This window comes from Nerophis ophidion, linkage group LG21 (assembly GCF_033978795.1).
Source record: "Nerophis ophidion isolate RoL-2023_Sa linkage group LG21, RoL_Noph_v1.0, whole genome shotgun sequence".
In the NCBI taxonomy this organism is placed as follows: domain Eukaryota; kingdom Metazoa; phylum Chordata; class Actinopteri; order Syngnathiformes; family Syngnathidae; genus Nerophis; species Nerophis ophidion.
The window spans coordinates 9,634,726-9,653,083 of NC_084631.1; the positions used below are offsets into that span (position 1 = coordinate 9,634,726).

Here is an 18,358-nt window from a genome sequence, read left to right on the forward strand (position 1 = left end):
TACACTGTAATAGTACCACTACCACTAATACTACTACTAAAAGAACATAAAATGATAATCTCCTTGTTTAATGTGATTTTTCACTGAAACAGTACTACTACTACTACTACTATAACAACATAAAACAACAACTTTATTGTTATTATAAAACAACACTTAAAAAAACCCTATATAAAACAACTTTGTGTTGTAAATACATTTAAACTGTAATAGAACTACTACCACTAATGCTACTACTATAAGAATATAAAATGACATCTCCTTGCTTTATGTGCTTTTACACTAACAGTACAACTACTTCTACCACTAATACTAGTACTACTACTATTCCTATCATTAATACTATAACAACATAAAACATCTCCTTGTTTTATGTGCTTTTACACAGTAACAGTACAACTACCTCTAGTACTAATACTACTACTACCATCACTACTACTATAAGAACATAAAACAACATCTCCTTGTTTTATGTGCTTTTACACTACTAGTATTACTAACACTACTAGGATTACCACTGCTGATACTAGTAATACTACAATTACTACTATTAAAACATAAAACAATGTCTGTGATTTTACACATTAATACTACGAATACAACTACTACTATTGCTGCTACCACCACTAGTATTGTTACTACCACTACTAGTATTGCTACTACTAGTAATAGTAAAACTACTACTGCAACAAGTAATACTACTATTTCTAATAGTAATAGAGCTACTACCAACAGAACGTGCAACATCTTGTTTTATGTGCTTTTACACTAATAGTATCACCACCACCACCACTACCATAACTACTACTACAATATTCGCATGAAAATTGTTCCTCAAAACATTGCACGTTTTGTTTAGATTCATTTTTTTGGGAGGCCAGCGCAGAAAGCAAAGAAAATCAGGATGACGACCACAGAGCAGGAAGTGGAACCGATTGTAACGCACTGTCTGACTGCTCAGTACAACATGGCTGACAACGCTGTCTTTAATGCATCAGACCTTTTCACCCCCCTGCACACTGCCTTCTTATTTGAATGACAGTTCACAATGTTGCTTTACGGTTTGAACCTTCTAATATCTAGGCGAGAGGCAGCTCACTGACTCAATAGCTGCGTTACCTACATGCAGGTAACAACATGCAATCAGAACATTTTTAGTGTTTTTTTTTTTTTTAGAGGGCAGCATTATAGGCGGCAAAAATTACTCCATTTGCTACATTCTTGGCCACCTCTTGCTAGCGTTTTTTTTGCGATTTAGAATACACAAACAAAAGAAAGACATGTTTGCACAGGGATTGTGATGATGTGCAAAAAAAAAAAAAATAAAAAAAAAAATGCAGTTTCGCTTGTACAACTAAAATATTTGATCACATTCCTCCAGGCGTCTACCTGGTCCCGTGACGTTGAAGCTCTGAGGACGTCACCCAGCGTCTCACCAGGCTGAGTCCTGATGACGTCAATGATCAACTGCTTTGTGCTGGGAATCGAACACCACCTGTTAGCATGCTAGTTGCTAAGCGGCGAGCACAGGTGAGAAGAAGCAAACATACCTGAGCAGCAGTCCTTTGACATCAGCGTTGTCCTCAGAGTCGTTAAAAACCTCAAACTTATTGGTGAGCGTCAGAGAAACTTCGGTCTTGCTGGAAGAACATTCTGACGCTGGATCTGCTGAAGAAGATGCCATAGTCATCGTCTGGTTAGCTGAAATATTTTTTTTACTTCTCAACATCATGCTAGCACAGTATAAGTTACATGTAATCATGTGTGTGGAAACTACAGTTAAGGTCAAAATAATTACACCAGGGGTGTCCAAAGTGCGGCTCGGAGCTAATTTTTAAATGGCCCGCGGTACAATCGTTAACATTCTAACATTAGCATGCTGGATTTGCATGCTAATTTTGCAGGTATACACGTCAGCGTCAAAGACTGTTCTTACTTGGTGAATGATATAATGCTACCATTTTTATAGCTAATTTAACAGTTATATACTTTAATGTCATATATTTTTGTATTTCATTATGCTATTTGTGGCATGTTAGCTTTTTTTTTTTTTAGCTCATATTTTTTGTTACTTAACGCTGTGTGGCCAGCGTGCTAATTGTCAGCATTTCAGTTCGGCTTTGGATCTTTAGCATTCACTCAAAATGTTCACAAAAATTGCATCTCCTTCTGAAAAAAACAACAACAACATATATTGTACTGGTTTTGAAGGTGAAAACTACCAAAATGGCCAAGGCAGCCTTTGATTTTTCATTCTGTGGCCCTTAGTTGAGAAAGTTTGGGCACCTCTGAATTAAGGTGCGTTCCATTTGTACTGAAAAGACAAAATTTCTAAGTTCCTAATCGGAATTTCAACTGGAATTAGGGCTGGGTGATACAAACGATATATCGCAGGTTTGTCTCTGTGTGATATAGAAAATAACTACATCTTAATATTTGATTATATGTTCTCACACAATTGCTTTACATTACTGGCGTTTGTCACTCATTCTCGTCTCTCCTTCTCACAGAGACGTAAAACAAGCCCGTCTTCTTACATACGTCACATACTGTCGCGCGTCTAGCGTCATACGCTCTCGCCGAGCAGAGAGGTAGCAGCATGAGGCAGGTCGAGCGGAGCGGAGCTTTTGACAACACAAGAGAAAAAAGGTGCGAAACTGATCACAAATGGCGGAAAAACAATAAATGCCCAAAATAAAGAGCAGGGGATCCATCATCTGGCGGTCGTTTGGCTTCAAGTGGGAAGATATTAAGCAGACAACAGCAATATGCAAAGTATGCAGCAGAAGTGTTACTACAAAAAGGTTAGCAACACAATTAATTTGTTCTTTCATTTAAAAAGTCACCTGGGAGAGTATGAAGAGTATTTAATGAATACAGTTTTGGTCAGTTGACTTAGTTGTGATTTCCCTCTCTGCATGAAAGTTTAAAAGTAGCATATATTAATGCAGTATAAAGAAGAATGTTTTAATGTAGAACATAGAATCATCATACTGCTGTGATTATATGCATCAAGTGTTCATTCAAGGCCAAGGCAAAATATCGTAATATATATCGTGTATCGCAATATGGCATAAAAATATTGCGATATTAATAAAAGCCAATATCGCCCAGCCCTAACTGGAATGCCCCTCAAAGTCATATTTTCACTGTCCCTGAGTTTGTTTCAGAGATGGCTGCTTAGCACTTCTGATGAGTTTTTGTCGCAGTAAATCCGCCATACACAATGTATTGTTGTACGTTTATAAATGATGATGTAGTGTAAACTACATTTATTTATTTACCTATTACATATATGAACGAAAGGAGAGCGCCAAGAAGAAGAAGTGACCCGACCTGTCGAGGCAGCCTAAGTCAGTCTGCACCACACCGAGGCAAAACAAAGTCTCCACAGGGGACATTTATCCATGAAAATATGAAGACGCTGCTGATTGTGTGTGAGTTTGCCCTATGGGTCTTGCTGTACATATCAACTTGCTGTCAACTCTGACCTGGGAACCGTTGAAAATGATCTATAGCAGAGATTTTTGTTGGTTAGTGATCATCACACTTCAACATCTCCGTCAAGGCAAACAATGAAATGAGGATGTGGGTGGGCGATGCAGGGACACGGTTGATGTACGCGTTTGAACGCTACTAACATGGCGAAATTTACACAAACTTGGGAGATCGCGCATAATTCCAAGGGACCGGTTGGAACATTGCAAAACCCTGCAGTGAGATGAAGGAAAATTTAGTACCTGCAGTCGTTGTAGTACCCATCAGCTCCTGTAGTGTCGGAACTGGACCGATGTCGTTCAGCAGAACTCGGAGCGGGTCTGATTGCTCAGAACATAGAACCTCCTGATGTTCCAACAAAAGCTGCAAACAGGACAACACCAGTGATAAACATAACAATGCTCCCTCCTTCTGGTGTCTATTGTATTGACACCCAAAATGAAAACTTTTTTTTTTTTAGATCTTATACATGCACTGCATTAAAGACATTTAAATGGGCTGTTTGCCACTTGCTCAATATAGCATTTTTCCCAACCAAAAAAATAAGACCACCAGCTTACTTATGTTACCATTTAACAGAACATATATATTTGACACGTTACTAATTATATTCGATAAAAATTGCTTGTCGGTCCGAGGAATTAGTCTGGTGTTAAAGATTGTCAAGCATCGCTGTCTCGTACACACTATAATAATGATTATAATAATAATAACAATAGATTACACTAAAGCAGTCCAAGAGAAGCAACTGACAATTTAAAAGTTATGTTTTTGTTATGATATAATGTACAATATATAGCTAACGTTAACTGCAGTATTTTTCAGGCAATAGGGCGCACCGGGTTATAAGGCGCATGAAAGGGGTCATATTATGTCAATACTGATGTTATCTCTCACATCTGGTGCAACTTTGACTGTCAAGACTGTCCCAATTACATGTCTCATGTCGTCTCCCACACATGATGTAACTTTAACTGCCAATAGTGTCCTTCTTACAGATCTGATGCAACTTTGACGTTCAATACTGTCCCACTTGCACATCTAAAGTCATATCTCACATCTGGTGCAACTTTGACTGTCAATACAGTCCCACTTACACATCTGATGTCATCACTCACAGCTGATGCAACAATGATGTTCAATACTGTCCCACTTGCACATCTGATGCTACTTTGACCGTCAATATTGTCCTATTTACACATCTGTCATTTCTCTGTCCCACTTACAAATCTGATGTCGTCTCTCACATCTGATGATACTTTGACCATCAATACTGTCCCACTAACACATCTGATGCAACTTTGACTGTCAATACTGTCCCTGTCCCAATTACACATCTGATGCAACTTTGACTGTTAATACTGTGCCACTAACCCATCTGATGCAACTTTGACTGTCAATACTGTCCCTGTCCCACTTACACATCAGATGCAACTTTGAATGTCAATACTGTCCCACTTTCACATCTGATGTCATCTCTCACCTCTGATGCAACCTTGACTGTCAATACTGTCCCACTTACACATCTGATGCAACTTTGACTGTTAATACTGTCCCACTAACCCATCTGATGCAACTTTGACATTCAATACTGTCCCTGTCCCACTTACACATCTGATGTCATCTCTCACATCTGATGCAACTGTGACTGTCAATACTGTACCACTTATATATCTAATAACATCTCTCACATCTGATGCAACTTTGACTGTCAATACTGTCCCACTTACACATCTAATGACATCTCTCACATCTGATGCAAATATGACTGTCAATACTGTCCCACTTACACATCTGATGTCATCTCTCACATCTGATGCAACTGTGACTGTCAATACTGTACCACTTATACATCTAATAACATCTCTCACATCTGATGCAACTTTGACTGTCAATACTGTCCCACTTACACATCTAATGACATCTCTCACATCTGATGCAACTTTGACTGTCAATACTGTCCCATTTACACATCTAATGACATCTCTCACATCTGATGCAAATATGACTGTCAATACTGTCCCACTTACACATCTGATGTCATCTCTCACATCTGATGCAACTGTGACTGTCAATACTGTACCACTTATACATCTAATAACATCTCTCACATCTGATGCAACTTTGACTGTCAATACTGTCCCATTTACACATCTAATGACATCTCTCACATCTGATGCAAATATGACTGTCAATACTGTCCCACTTACACATCTGATGTCATCTCTCACATCTGATGCAACTGTGACTGTCAATACTGTACTACTTATACATCTAATAACATCTCTCACATCTGATGCAACTTTGACTGTCAATACTGTCCCACATACACATCTAATGACATCTCTCACATCTGATGCAACTTTGACTGTCAATACTGTCCCATTTACACATCTAATGACATCTCTCACATCTGATGCAAATATGACTGTCAATACTGTCCCACTTACACATCTGATGTCATCTCTCACATCTGATGCAACTGTGACTGTCAATACTGTACCACTTATACATCTAATAACATCTCTCACATCTGATGCAACTTTGACATTCAATACTGTCCCTGTCCCACTTACACATCTGATGTCATCTCTCACATCTGATGCAACTGTGACTGTGAATACTGTACCACTTATATATCTAATAACATCTCTCACATCTGATGCAACTTTGACTGTCAATACTGTCCCACTTACACATCTAATGACATCTCTCACATCTGATGCAACTTTGACTGTCAATACTGTCCCATTTACACATCTAATGACATCTCTCACATCTGATGCAAATATGACTGTCAATACTGTCCCACTTACACATCTGATGTCATGTCTCACATCTGATGCAACTGTGACTGTCAATACTGTACTACTTATACATCTAATAACATCTCTCACATCTGATGCAGCTTTGACTGTCAATACTGTCCCACATACACATCTAATGACATCTCTCACATCTGATGCAACTTTGACTGTCAATACTGTCCCATTTACACATCTAATGACATCTCTCACATCTGATGCAAATATGACTGTCAATACTGTCCCACTTACACATCTCATGTCATCTCTCACATCTGATGCAACTGTGACTGTCAATACTGTACCACTTATACATCTAATAACATCTCTCACATCTGATGCAACTTTGACATTCAATACTGTCCCTGTCCCACTTACACATCTGATGTCATCTCTCACATCTGATGCAACTGTGACTGTCAATACTGTACCACTTATATATCTAATAACATCTCTGACATCTGATGCAACTTTGACTGTCAATACTGTCCCACTTACACATCTAATGACATCTCTCACATCTGATGCAACTTTGACTGTCAATACTGTCCCATTTACACATCAGTTGTCATCTCGCTGTCCCAATTACACATCTGATGTTGCCTCTCACATCTGATGCAGCTTTGACTGTCAATACTATCCCACTTACAAATCTGATGTCATCTTGAACATAATATGTCATAATAATATGTAAAAGACTCTCTTGTGGTCTACATAACATTTGATGGTGGATCTTTGGTCAAAATGTTGCATAGACTGTTTCACAGACCATCTTCAAGACCTTTTTTGACCGTCTCTTCAGGAACGCGCTGTTTTGGGGGCGGTCTTATTTACGTGCCTTCACTTGGACAGTCTTCTCCCTGTTATCTTTGTTGTACCGGCAGTTTTTTGCGCTGCCATAGCGAGTCTACTGACAGATATAAGTTAGAACTGTACGCCACTTTATATTAGAAATGAAAACAGCGGAGGATGACTGCCTCACAACAAGAAGATAGCGGATTAGGAGGAGTCGTTTGATTACAATGGCAATTGACACTTGCAAATTTTCGCAACTTATTCAGATCCCAAATACACATCAGCAGGAACCAAAAGGTAGGAAAAGTCGGTTTTGCATAATATTGTGAAAAACCCCCACACCAGATAATGTCTCCGAATCGGCGTCATTTTGGCGTCCTTATACACAAACCATAGTAATACCCGTATGTTGAAGCACAGTATGTCTGACTACGGCAGCCGTAATGCTCCGAAAATCCATCAAGCGGTTATGCTATGCAGCTTATCCAAGTCATACTAAAACATTTGGCTGATTTTTGAGCGCCATGTGTAATGTTCTATATTTTCAATGAAACATCAATGTTTTGATGTTGCTTGCTTACGGGTACTTGCTAGCGTCATTTACTTCAGAGGCTTCAGTCAACTTACAGTTTCTCTTATGTGTCACTGCCATCTACTGGTCAAACTTATAACATCATCATGTACCAAATAAAATTGCCTTGATGTCGTTGAGCACAACTCGAAGTAATACGTACATTACATAGGGCGAACAGTCGATATAGAAAATGAGGATTTTAAAGGCCTACTGAAACCCACTACTACCACCGACCACGCAGTCTGATAGTTTATATATCAATGATGAAATATTATAATTGCAATACATCCCAATACGGCCGGGCTAGTTTGCTAAATTGCAATTTTAAATTTCCCGCGAAGTATCCTGTTGAAAACGTCGCGGAATGCTGACGTGTACGTGTGACGTCACGGACTGTTAGGAAATACTAGTGCTGCGCACACACACAGCTAAAACTCGTCTGCTTTGACCGCATAATTACACAGTATTTTGGACATCTGTGTTGCTGAATCTTTTGCAATTTGTTCAATTAATAATGGAGAAGTCATAGTAGAAAGATGGAGTTGGGAAGCTTTAGCCTTTAGCCACACAAACACACGGTGATTCCTTGTTTAAAATTCCAGGAGGTGAAACTTTACTATGGATCAGAGCGGTCAAGCGAACATGGATCCCGACCAAATGTCAACCAGCAGTTTTCGGTGAGAAAATTGTGGTAAAAAGTCGCCACTTACCGGAGATCAGCTGAGCTTGTGCCGTCCGTACAGCTGCCGTCGACTTCCATCAGACATTGGCGTCAACACACCCGTGGATACACCCTTCCGACTATCAGGTACTGTTAAACTCACTAAAACACTAGCAACACAATACAAAGATAAGGGATTTCCCAGAATTATCCTAGTAAATGTGTCTAAAAACATCTGAATCCGTCCCAATGCAATCACGTTTTTTTTTTTACTTGATTTTTTTTTTTCCTAGTCCGTCGCTATCAACATCCTCAAACACGAATCTTTCATCCTCGCTCAAATTAATAGGGAAATTGTCGTTTTCTCGGTCCGAACAGCTCTTTTTATTTGAGGCTCCCATTAAAAACAATGTGAGGATCCATCAACGGGTGACGTCATCGTCTGCGACTTCCGGCAAAGGCCGGGCTTTTCTGTTAGCGACCAAAAGTTGCAAACTTTATCGTAGATGTTCTCTACTAAATCCTTTCAGCAAAAATATGGCAATATCGCGAAATGATCAAGTATGACACATAGAATGGACCTGCTATCCCCGTTTGAATAAGAAAATCTCATTTCAGTAGGCCTTTAAGTGCGCCTACAGTCCGGAAAAAAAAACGGAAGCTTGACTTTGATGAATTGCTATCATCAGCTGACAACACACAAAGCTAATGCGCTTGCATGTGTGTGGCAAACAGCCCCTTTAACTGTGGTCAACATCTGAGGGAAAGGTTTTCCACAAAGACCAAGCACAATGCCAACCTTGTGCGTATTGAGCAGCTCACTGACGGAGATATAAATCACAGGTCGGTGGACGATCAGCAGCTCCGAGTATTCGTCCATCCTGAAGCAATCCTCAGGATCGGGAACGTCACAGACGGACAGCAGGAACTTCCTGTCAGACAACGACATCACACACACATACATTTATATGGTATTATAACTGGGGGGGTCTAATTATCACGGTAATTGCAATAAACTAATTACAATAATATGTAGCGCGTTATTTTCATCTTGGTAATCACCTTTTAAATCTCTAACGTTACGGTCTTTGATTAAAGTTCATTCGCCCTCTTTTTTTGCTTGACCTTTGAGCGTACAACAATGGCTGTCACACTCTGAAGTGGAAATGATTGGCTGTCATTGTGTTTGGGTTGTCTGGCTTCTCTATGTTTATCAAACCTTTTTAAGATCATGTTCATGTTATTATTACACATGTATGTCTTTATCAGCATACATTCATCACATAATGTGGACGTGGTACTAATTTTGTGTTTTTTGTGTTCCTTTTTAAGATGATTTAAGTTCTTCTTACTTTCTACAAAGTGTACATTATACTTTCTATCATAATACCTTTTTTTTTTAAACTCATTTAACAACATACGGTTTACCATCTTTTTATAATTTCTTTACTTCTGTCGCTACAACGTCAACTGTACACTAATACTACTTGTATAAGGTGTACATTTATACATATAATGCACTAACACTACTTGTATAAACACAAATGTACATACATACACACATGTATGTATATACATATATCCATCCATCCATTTTCTACCACTTATTCCCTTTCGGGGTCGCTGGCGCCTATCTCAGCTACAATCGGGCGGAAGGCACGGTACACCATGGACAGGTCGCCACCTCATCGCAGGGCCAACACAGATATATATATATATATATATATATATACATACATACATACATACACACACTCTCACACACATATATATATATATACACACACACACACATACATATATATATATATATATATATATATACACACATATATAGTATATACATATATACGTATATACATATATGTATATATATATACATACACACACATTCATACATATATATATATATATATATATATATATATATATATATATATATATATATATATATATATATATATTTACACATGTATATACACACATGTATACATAGATACACATATACAAAAGTGTGTATAGATATATACAGATACACACATATACATACACACACATACATACACACACGTATACATACACACATCTGTATACACACATATATACAGATTTCAAAACATACACAGACATGTATAAATACATATACTGTATGTATATATATATTGACATACACACACATATGTATACACACAAACACACACATACATACATTCAGCAAAAAACAAACCTGAACTTGGCATGAGTCTGGCTGATATACTGGTTGAGGGCGCTGACATAGGCTCCATCGCCATGGAAGTGCTTGTTGGCGGCGGCATGCTGCAGTATGCGGGCAATGGAGCCCAGGAGGTGGCGCTGGTCGGGTTGCAGGGTGGATCCTGCCGAACGCTCCACGATGTCAAAGCCATCCGGAGCCACAATGGCAGGATTCATGAAGCGATAGTAGACCAAGTTGCCGACAACCTAAGGGTAAGTGGAGAGGACGACGTTGTTCATCCATTCATTCCATTGACTCAGGATGATGACATCATATGAAAGACAATTTGGTTCCCAAGTTAGGAGTTCCCTTGTTTTTACATTTTATATTTGACTTTAAAAAGTGTTTCTTGCTTTGGTTGCCTTTTTATATGTTGCATCAGACACTTTGATTTAAGCAATCAATTAGGTTTTCCAGTTTAAATAAAACACTTTGATTTAAGCAATCAATTAGGTTTTCCAGTTTAAATAAAAGATGTGGGTTCGGATCAGGGATAGTGTGGCTTGTGCAGTCCTTGGAGGCACTTTTGATTAAGGTCTATAAAAATAGACATTGATTGATATAATTAGGGCTGTCAAAGTTAACAAAATACCAAGTTAAAAATAGTCTCCAGTAGTGGTACCACTTTTGCGTGTTTTAAAGGGGAATTGCACTTTTTTTTCCATTTTGTGTAGCGTTCACAATCATGACGTAAGACAAAAATACATGTTATCCTTTTTTTAAGCATTCTCAATCATAAATAAACATTAGCTAGTTAGCTAACAACAGAGCCGATGGGAGTCACTCAAGGTTTTATATACACGCTGTAAGTATATATGTAGTGTTATAACATTTATAACATGTAATATTTACATATTTTGCTCATTTTAAGCATACGGCTGCGTATTATTTTCACAGACGCGTCACAAAGTTCACTTTTTCCTTCAACAACAACATTGATTATGGCAGACTTTATGAAAGACAACAAAAACTACTTTGGGACAAATGATCTCGAAACTTCTTTTTTTGTGCCTGAGTATAAAGCGGGTGATCTACAAGTTTTAGAAGTTGTGTGCTCATCATATGCAGCAACACTAAGCATCATGTAGCAGTAGTGCTTAGTGTTAAACAAGATATATGGACATAATAAAACAATCACTAACTGCTAAATGTCTTCTCTCACTGAGATGAAGACTGTTGTGATGTTTAGATATCCCCAGTTAGATGAAGAAATAATCATAATCTTCATTAAGGGTAAAAAAGAAAAAAAAGTGACGCAAACGACTATCTTTTCATGTCTTTCTCCCTAGCTTCGGGTGGATGTCAAAGTTGACCATCTTGTGGGTTTATGTCCACAACCTTCTACTATCCAAGTGAGAGGCATGATTTATAATCTAGAATTAACTTTCACCAACTCAGAGGCGATGAAGCAGGTGTTGCGCTTATATCAACAGTATCGGTAATTCTTAGTTAATATTCAAGTCACGACATGTAAATAAAGTATTTTTGATGCTTTTTGCTTTTTTTTTTTTAGAGGGATTTATGGGCGGAATAGTGTACTCTAATTAGCTACATTGTTAGCCACCTCGTACTCGCACCCACAGCCACACCCACAATGGTCAATCGTATGTCTGTAAAAACCCAATAAACAAATGTTTGGAAAAAACAAAAACATGTGTTCCTGTCTTAGATAAGGATTCTGAATGATTAGCCAGATTCAAAAAAGGGCAGTTCCTCTTTAATTAAGCATAATGTTTAATGAACAAACATTTGCATAAAGCAAACAATTGTCCAGTGTCATGTTGACAGTGTTAAAAACTTCAAAATGATTTGTCTAAGGAACATTTAAGGATAAAAAATGATATTTGCAATTAACTACAAGTCAACAAAAAGCAATTAAATGTTTGAACCGTTGGCTGCCATAGATATAATCAAATTGAAATAATGTCTCTTGTGACAAAAACCATGGGTCCACCTCAATAATTCTCCATGTAATTTGAACAAAAAAATGTTTTGTTGGCTGACTCCCAAGATGAACATGAGCTCAGTTACCTTGTACACTTCATCCTTGGTGGCAGCAGGGAACTTTGTCCTCAAGCTGTCTCGCAGAACCTTGGCGGTGTAACGTAGACCATAGCTGCAACACACACACACGCGTCAAGAGGGAAGGTGGTGCAAGGCCAGGAGGTGCACAGGTGGAGACAGCCTACGGAAGCTTGTGGAGGTTGGAGGTGATGGCCTTGAGGACTCGATCTGTCAGGTTCTTCAGGTTGACCACGGCAATGTCGATGCGCCGCTGGACTTCGGGGTGGGACAGAGCGTCTTCGGGGGAGACGTCGTAGGGCAGTGAGCTGCAGAAGGACACGGCTGAGTCAGCAGTTCGACTTTGCGCCCCGTGTGATTATTCAGACCTCTTGAACCCAGTCTGGGTCTCGGTCTGGTTGATCCAAGTCTTGTAGACGTCCACAGGGTCTGTCCTGATGACGAGGCTGCGTTCCAGCAGGATGTCCTGCAGTGCCGGGCCGAGCATCTCCCGCAGGACGTTGTGACCACGAGCATTGCGGTAGAAGTTCACCAACATCTTGATGACAAAGGGGTTACCTGTGATCACCTCCTTTGGCTGACTGACCTTTGACCTGACACACAGGTAAACATGAACGACTACAGTTAGACTTGTAAGCATGTGTATGACATAGCGCTCCATTGTAGAAATCATTTGAACGCTGAGCCACGTGGTGGGCATAAAGAAAACAAATGTTAAAAGGGAACTGCACTGTTTGGGGGGAAGTTTGCCCATCATTCACAGTCCTCATTTAAGACAATAACACATATGTTTTTCTTTTTTATGCATTCTAACTCGTAAATAAACGCTTGCAAGATTCTGCTAACAACGAAGCCACTGGGGGTAAACTATTCCGCCCACATAGTCAATCAATCAATCAATCAATGTTTACTTATATAGCCCTAAATCACTAGTGTCTCAAAGGGCTGCACAAACCACCACGACATCCTCGGTAGGCCAGTATAAGGGCAAGGAAAACACACACCCAGTGGGACATTGGTGACAATTATGACCCAGTGGGACGTCGGTGACAATGATGACTATGAGAACCTTAGAGAGGAGGAAAGCAATGGATGTCGAGCGGATCTAACAGGATACTGTGAAAGTTCAATCCACAATGGATACAACACAGTCGCGAGAGTCCAGTCCAAAGAGGATCCAAGACACAGCAGCGAGAGTCCCGTTCACAGCGGAGCCAGCAGGAAACCATCCCAAGCGTAGGCGGACCAGCAGCGCAGAGATGTCCCCAGCCGATACACAGGCGAGCAGTACATGGCCACCGGATCGGACCGGACCCCCTCCACACGGGAGAGTGGGACATAGAAGAAAAAGAAAAGAAACGGCAGATCAACTGGTCTAAAAAGGAGGTCTATTTAAAGGCTAGAGTATACAAATGAGTTTTAAAGTGAGACTTAAATGCTTCTACTGAGGTGGCATCCCGAACTGTTACCGGGAGGGTATTCCAGAGTCCTGGAGCCCGAACGGAAAATGCTCTATAGCCCGCAGACTTTTTAAATGCTCTATAGCCCGCAGACTTTTTTTGGGCTTTGGGAATCACTAATAAGCCGGAGTCCTTTGAACGCAGATTTCTTGCCGGGACATATGGTACAATACAATCGGCAAGATAAGATGGAGCTAGACCGTGTAGTATTTTATACGTAAGTAGTAAAACCTTAAAGTCACATCTTAAGTGCACAGGAAGCCAGTGCAGGTGAGCCAGTACAGGCGTAATGTGATCAAACTTTCTTGTTCTTGTCAAAAGTCTAGCAGCCGCATTTTGTACCAACTGTAATCTTTTAATGCTAGACATGGGGAGACCCGAAAATAATACGTTACAGTAGTCGAGGCGAGACGTAACAAACGCATGGATAATGATCTCAGCGTCTTTAGTGGACAGAATGGAGCAAATTTTAGCGATGTTACGGAGATGAAAGAAGGCCGTTTTAGTAACGCTTTTAATGTGTGCCTCAAAGGAGAGAGTTGGGTCGAAGATAATACCCAGATTCTTTACCGTGTCGCCTTGTTTAATTGTTTGGTTGTCAAATGTTAGAGTTGTATTATTAAATAGAGTTCGGTGTCTAGCAGGACCGATAATCAGCATTTCCGTTTTTTTGGCGTTGAGTTGCAAAAAGTTAGCGGACATCCATTGTTTAATTTCATTAAGACACGCCTCCAGCTGACTACAATCCGGCGTGTTGGTCAGCTTTAGGGGCATGTAGAGTTGGGTGTCATCAGCATAACAGTGAAAGCTAATACCGTATTTGCGTATGATGTCACCTAGCGGCAGCATGTAGATGCTGAAGAGTGCAGGGCCAAGGACCGAACCCTGGGGAACTCCACATGTTACCTTAACGTAGTCCGAGGTCACATTGTTATGGGAGACACACTGCATCCTATCAGTAAGATAAGAATTAAACCAAGACAGGGCTAAGTCTGACATACCAATTCGTGTTTTGATACGTTCTAATAAAATATTATGATCGATGGTATCGAAAGCAGCGCTAAGATCGAGGAGCAGCAACATAGATGACGCATCAGAATCCATCGTTAGCAATAGATCATTAGTCAGTTTTGCGAGGGCTGTCTCCGTGGAGTGATTTGCCCTGAAACCGGATTGAAAGGTTTCACATAGATTGTTAGACGCTAAGTGTTCATTTAACTGCTCCGCAACAATTTTTTCAAGGATTTTTGAAATAAAGGGAAGGTGAGACACCGGTCGGTAATTTACCATGAGGTCAGGATCGAGGTTAGGTCTTTTAAGAAGAGGATGAATAACCGCTTTTTTGAATGCTAGGGGAACAGTGCCCGAGGAGAGTGATAAGTTTATAATATTTAGCACTGATGGACCTAATAATACAAAGAGCTCCTTGATCAGTTTCCCAGGAAGAGGGTCAAGTAAACATGTTGTCTGTTTTATTCCATTTACACGTTGTAACAATTCCTCTAATGTTATTTCCTCAAAACGAGAGAAACTATTTTGGAGGGCAGTATCCGCCGTATATACAATCGTGTCAGTGTTAATAGAACCCCGTTGTAGCTGGGACGCATTGTCTTTAATCTCCTTTCTAATGACTTCAATTTTCTTACTAAAGAATTGCATAAAGTCATCAGCTGAGTGGGTTGAGCTACTGGAAGGAGTCCCTTGTTGGGTTAGCGATGCTACCGTACTAAACAAAAATTTAGGATCGTTTTTATTACGGTGGATGAGATTTGAGTAATATTTAGCTTTAGCTAAGGTAAGCATGCGTTTATAAGTTATTAAACCATCACTCCATGCTTGATGGTGCACCTCAAGTTTAGTCGTGCGCCATTTGCGTTCCAGCTTTCTACATAATAATTTCTGAGCTCTAGTTTCTTCTGTAAACCACGGGGTGCGCTTTTTTGGAGCCTTTTTTAACTTTAGCGGTGCTATGTTATCAATGGTTTCGCGCAGGGCGTCGTTAAAGTTGTTAGTGAGGTTATCAATAGAGCCCACATACTTTGGGAATGGTGCCATTACCGAGGGCAGTAGGTCAGCAAGAGTTGTCGTTGTGGCTGTATTAATGTTGCGGCTGCTATAGCAGTTATTATTATTATTAGTTTGACGAACATGCGTCTGAACCTCGAATTTTATAAGGTAATGATCGGACAATACTTTAGTATACGGGAGTATCGTAACTTTGGAAACGGTGATGCCCCTGACAAGCACTAGGTCTATCGTATTACCGTTGCGATGCGTGGGTTCATTTATTATTTGTGTGAGACCACAGCTATCAATTACAGTCTGGAGCGCTACGCACGGTGGGTCCGATGGGGTATTCATATGGATATTAAAGTCCCCCATTATGATTATATTATCGGCGTGTGTCACTAGATCAGCAACGAACTCTGAGAATTCATTAATAAAGTCCGAATAGGGCCCTGGGGGGCGGTAGATAACAGCCAGGTGTAGAGGCAGCGGTGTGACAGACCTCATAGTAAGCACCTCAAACGATTTATATTTATTATTTATGTTAGGACTAAGGTTAAAGTTTTCGTTGTATATTAGTGCGACCCCCCCACCCCTTTTGAGCGGACGGGCAATATGCGCATGTGTAAAGTTAGGAGGACATGCCTCATTTAGCGCAAAAAAGTCGTTTGGTTTAAGCCAGGTTTCGCTGAGACCGATGACGTTAAGATTGTTGTCTCTGATAATATCATTAACTAACAACGTTTTAGGAGACAATGATCTTATGTTTAAAAAACCTATATTATAGGTAGTGGGCTGTTTTAGGGAGTTTTTGATCAAATTATCTGTAGTTAGGGAGTTTTTGATCAAATTATCTGTAGTAGCAATATTAATAATGTTGTGTTTATTATGCCCGGTGCATTTAGTATAGTTACGACCATATCTAGGAATTGATACGACAGGAATTTTCCGATTGTTTGTTTGTTGCTTTGATAAACTGCACGCATCATGGTTAGCCACCTCAGTAACGGGGATTTTCCGATTGTTTGTTTGTTGCTTTGATAAACTGCACGCATCATAGTTAGCCACCTCAGTAACGGGGATTTTCCGATTGTTTGTTTGTTGCTTTGATAAACTGCACGCATCATAGTTAGCCACCTCAGTAAAACACATGTCCAACTCTGAAACACTCAAAGCAGAAAAAACTTGTTCTAATTTAACTGACTCCTTACCCAGACCAGTAGTCTCGCATTTTCCATCTAAATCCGTCTTCATGATGGAGGAAAGTGGTGTTCTGTGGGGATTAGCATTCTGCTTTGTTTTTAGCCCCGCTCGGCATCCGCGTTTCCGATCACACCGCTGGCGTCTGCTCCGTAGACGGCCCCCGCTGCTACTAGACTCCCCTGCTTCACAGGCCGCTGGGTGTAGCCGCCGATGTATTCCCATGCTAGTTAGCAAGTCTAGCACGCAAGTGTCTATCAGTCCAAAACAGCCCGATATGTCCACATCCAGAAGTGTCTGACGGTCGTACGTGATCACAGAGTGACCACGATGCGAGCCAGCCATAAAGTTTGTGGAATTGTCCGGTATTTCTGCCAAATGTTCCATCTTTAGCAGGAGCTCCTCGAGAGCGCAGCCCGTCCGGGCGCCGCCATCTTGGAAAACACCCAAAAAGTGCCAAGAATACTCTATTTGCATGTTGTGACCGGAATATTAACAAAGTTTTAGCGATAGTGTTATCATTAGCGCTAACAGCGAGGTACTACTTTTGGCAACACCGCGATCACGGAGAGCTAACTAGCTTATGCTACTATATTGACATACTGACCCAGTGACCAGCTGCTGTTTCACCTCTAAGTTGGTAAAAGTTAATTCTTGATGAGCAATTCTCAAACTGTGGTACTGGGCGCTATCCAAAGAATCACTCAATTAAATATTCAAACACAGTATTACTGTTCAAATCGTGTAATGTTACAGTGGCCAAATATATGAAATATACTTGTTAAATAAAACCTCTGCCTTGTTTTTAATGAATAATTATGCCTACTACACTGCTGTATTTTATTGTTGGTCTTTATGGTGGTTCTTGAAGTGTTTTCTGAGGTACTACTTGGTGAAAACAGTTTGAGAACCACTGATCTGGATTATAAATCGGGCCTCTCACTTGGAGAGTAGAAGGTTGTGGACATAAACCGAGAAGTTGGTCTGCTTTGACATCCAACTTTGACACAAAAAAAATGCTACATGCACTCATGTTTTTTTTAACCATTCGTGAAGATTATGATTAATTTCTCATGTGAAGTG

At 40.0% G+C, this 18,358-nt stretch overlaps 1 protein-coding gene and 1 long non-coding RNA gene across 3 annotated transcripts in view; one reads left to right on the top strand and one right to left on the bottom strand.

The window, feature by feature from the left end:
- Window positions 1-18,358, bottom strand: part of iqgap3 (IQ motif containing GTPase activating protein 3) — a 52,721-nt gene that overhangs the window by 7,689 nt on the left and 26,674 nt on the right. Inside the window, exons 26-33 of one of the 2 annotated variants that reach the window (XM_061881846.1) lie at window positions 12,977-13,201; window positions 12,776-12,916; window positions 12,618-12,702; window positions 10,560-10,792; window positions 9,132-9,264; window positions 3,741-3,861; window positions 1,551-1,665; window positions 1,390-1,477 (exon numbers count right to left, since the gene is read on the bottom strand). In XM_061881846.1, coding sequence (XP_061737830.1) covers window positions 1,390-1,477; window positions 1,551-1,665; window positions 3,741-3,861; window positions 9,132-9,264; window positions 10,560-10,792; window positions 12,618-12,702; window positions 12,776-12,916; window positions 12,977-13,201 — 1,141 coding nt within the window. Of the gene's footprint in view, window positions 1-1,389; window positions 1,478-1,550; window positions 1,669-3,740; window positions 3,862-9,131; window positions 9,265-10,559; window positions 10,793-12,617; window positions 12,703-12,775; window positions 12,917-12,976; window positions 13,202-18,358 lie in introns of both variants that reach the window. The other variant, XM_061881845.1, reaches the window with a different exon arrangement.
- On the top strand, window positions 1,394-8,473 carry LOC133539726 (uncharacterized). Its single transcript, XR_009803478.1, has 3 exons — window positions 1,394-1,696; window positions 8,274-8,348; window positions 8,415-8,473. It is a non-coding gene; the product is annotated as an uncharacterized LOC133539726 (long non-coding RNA).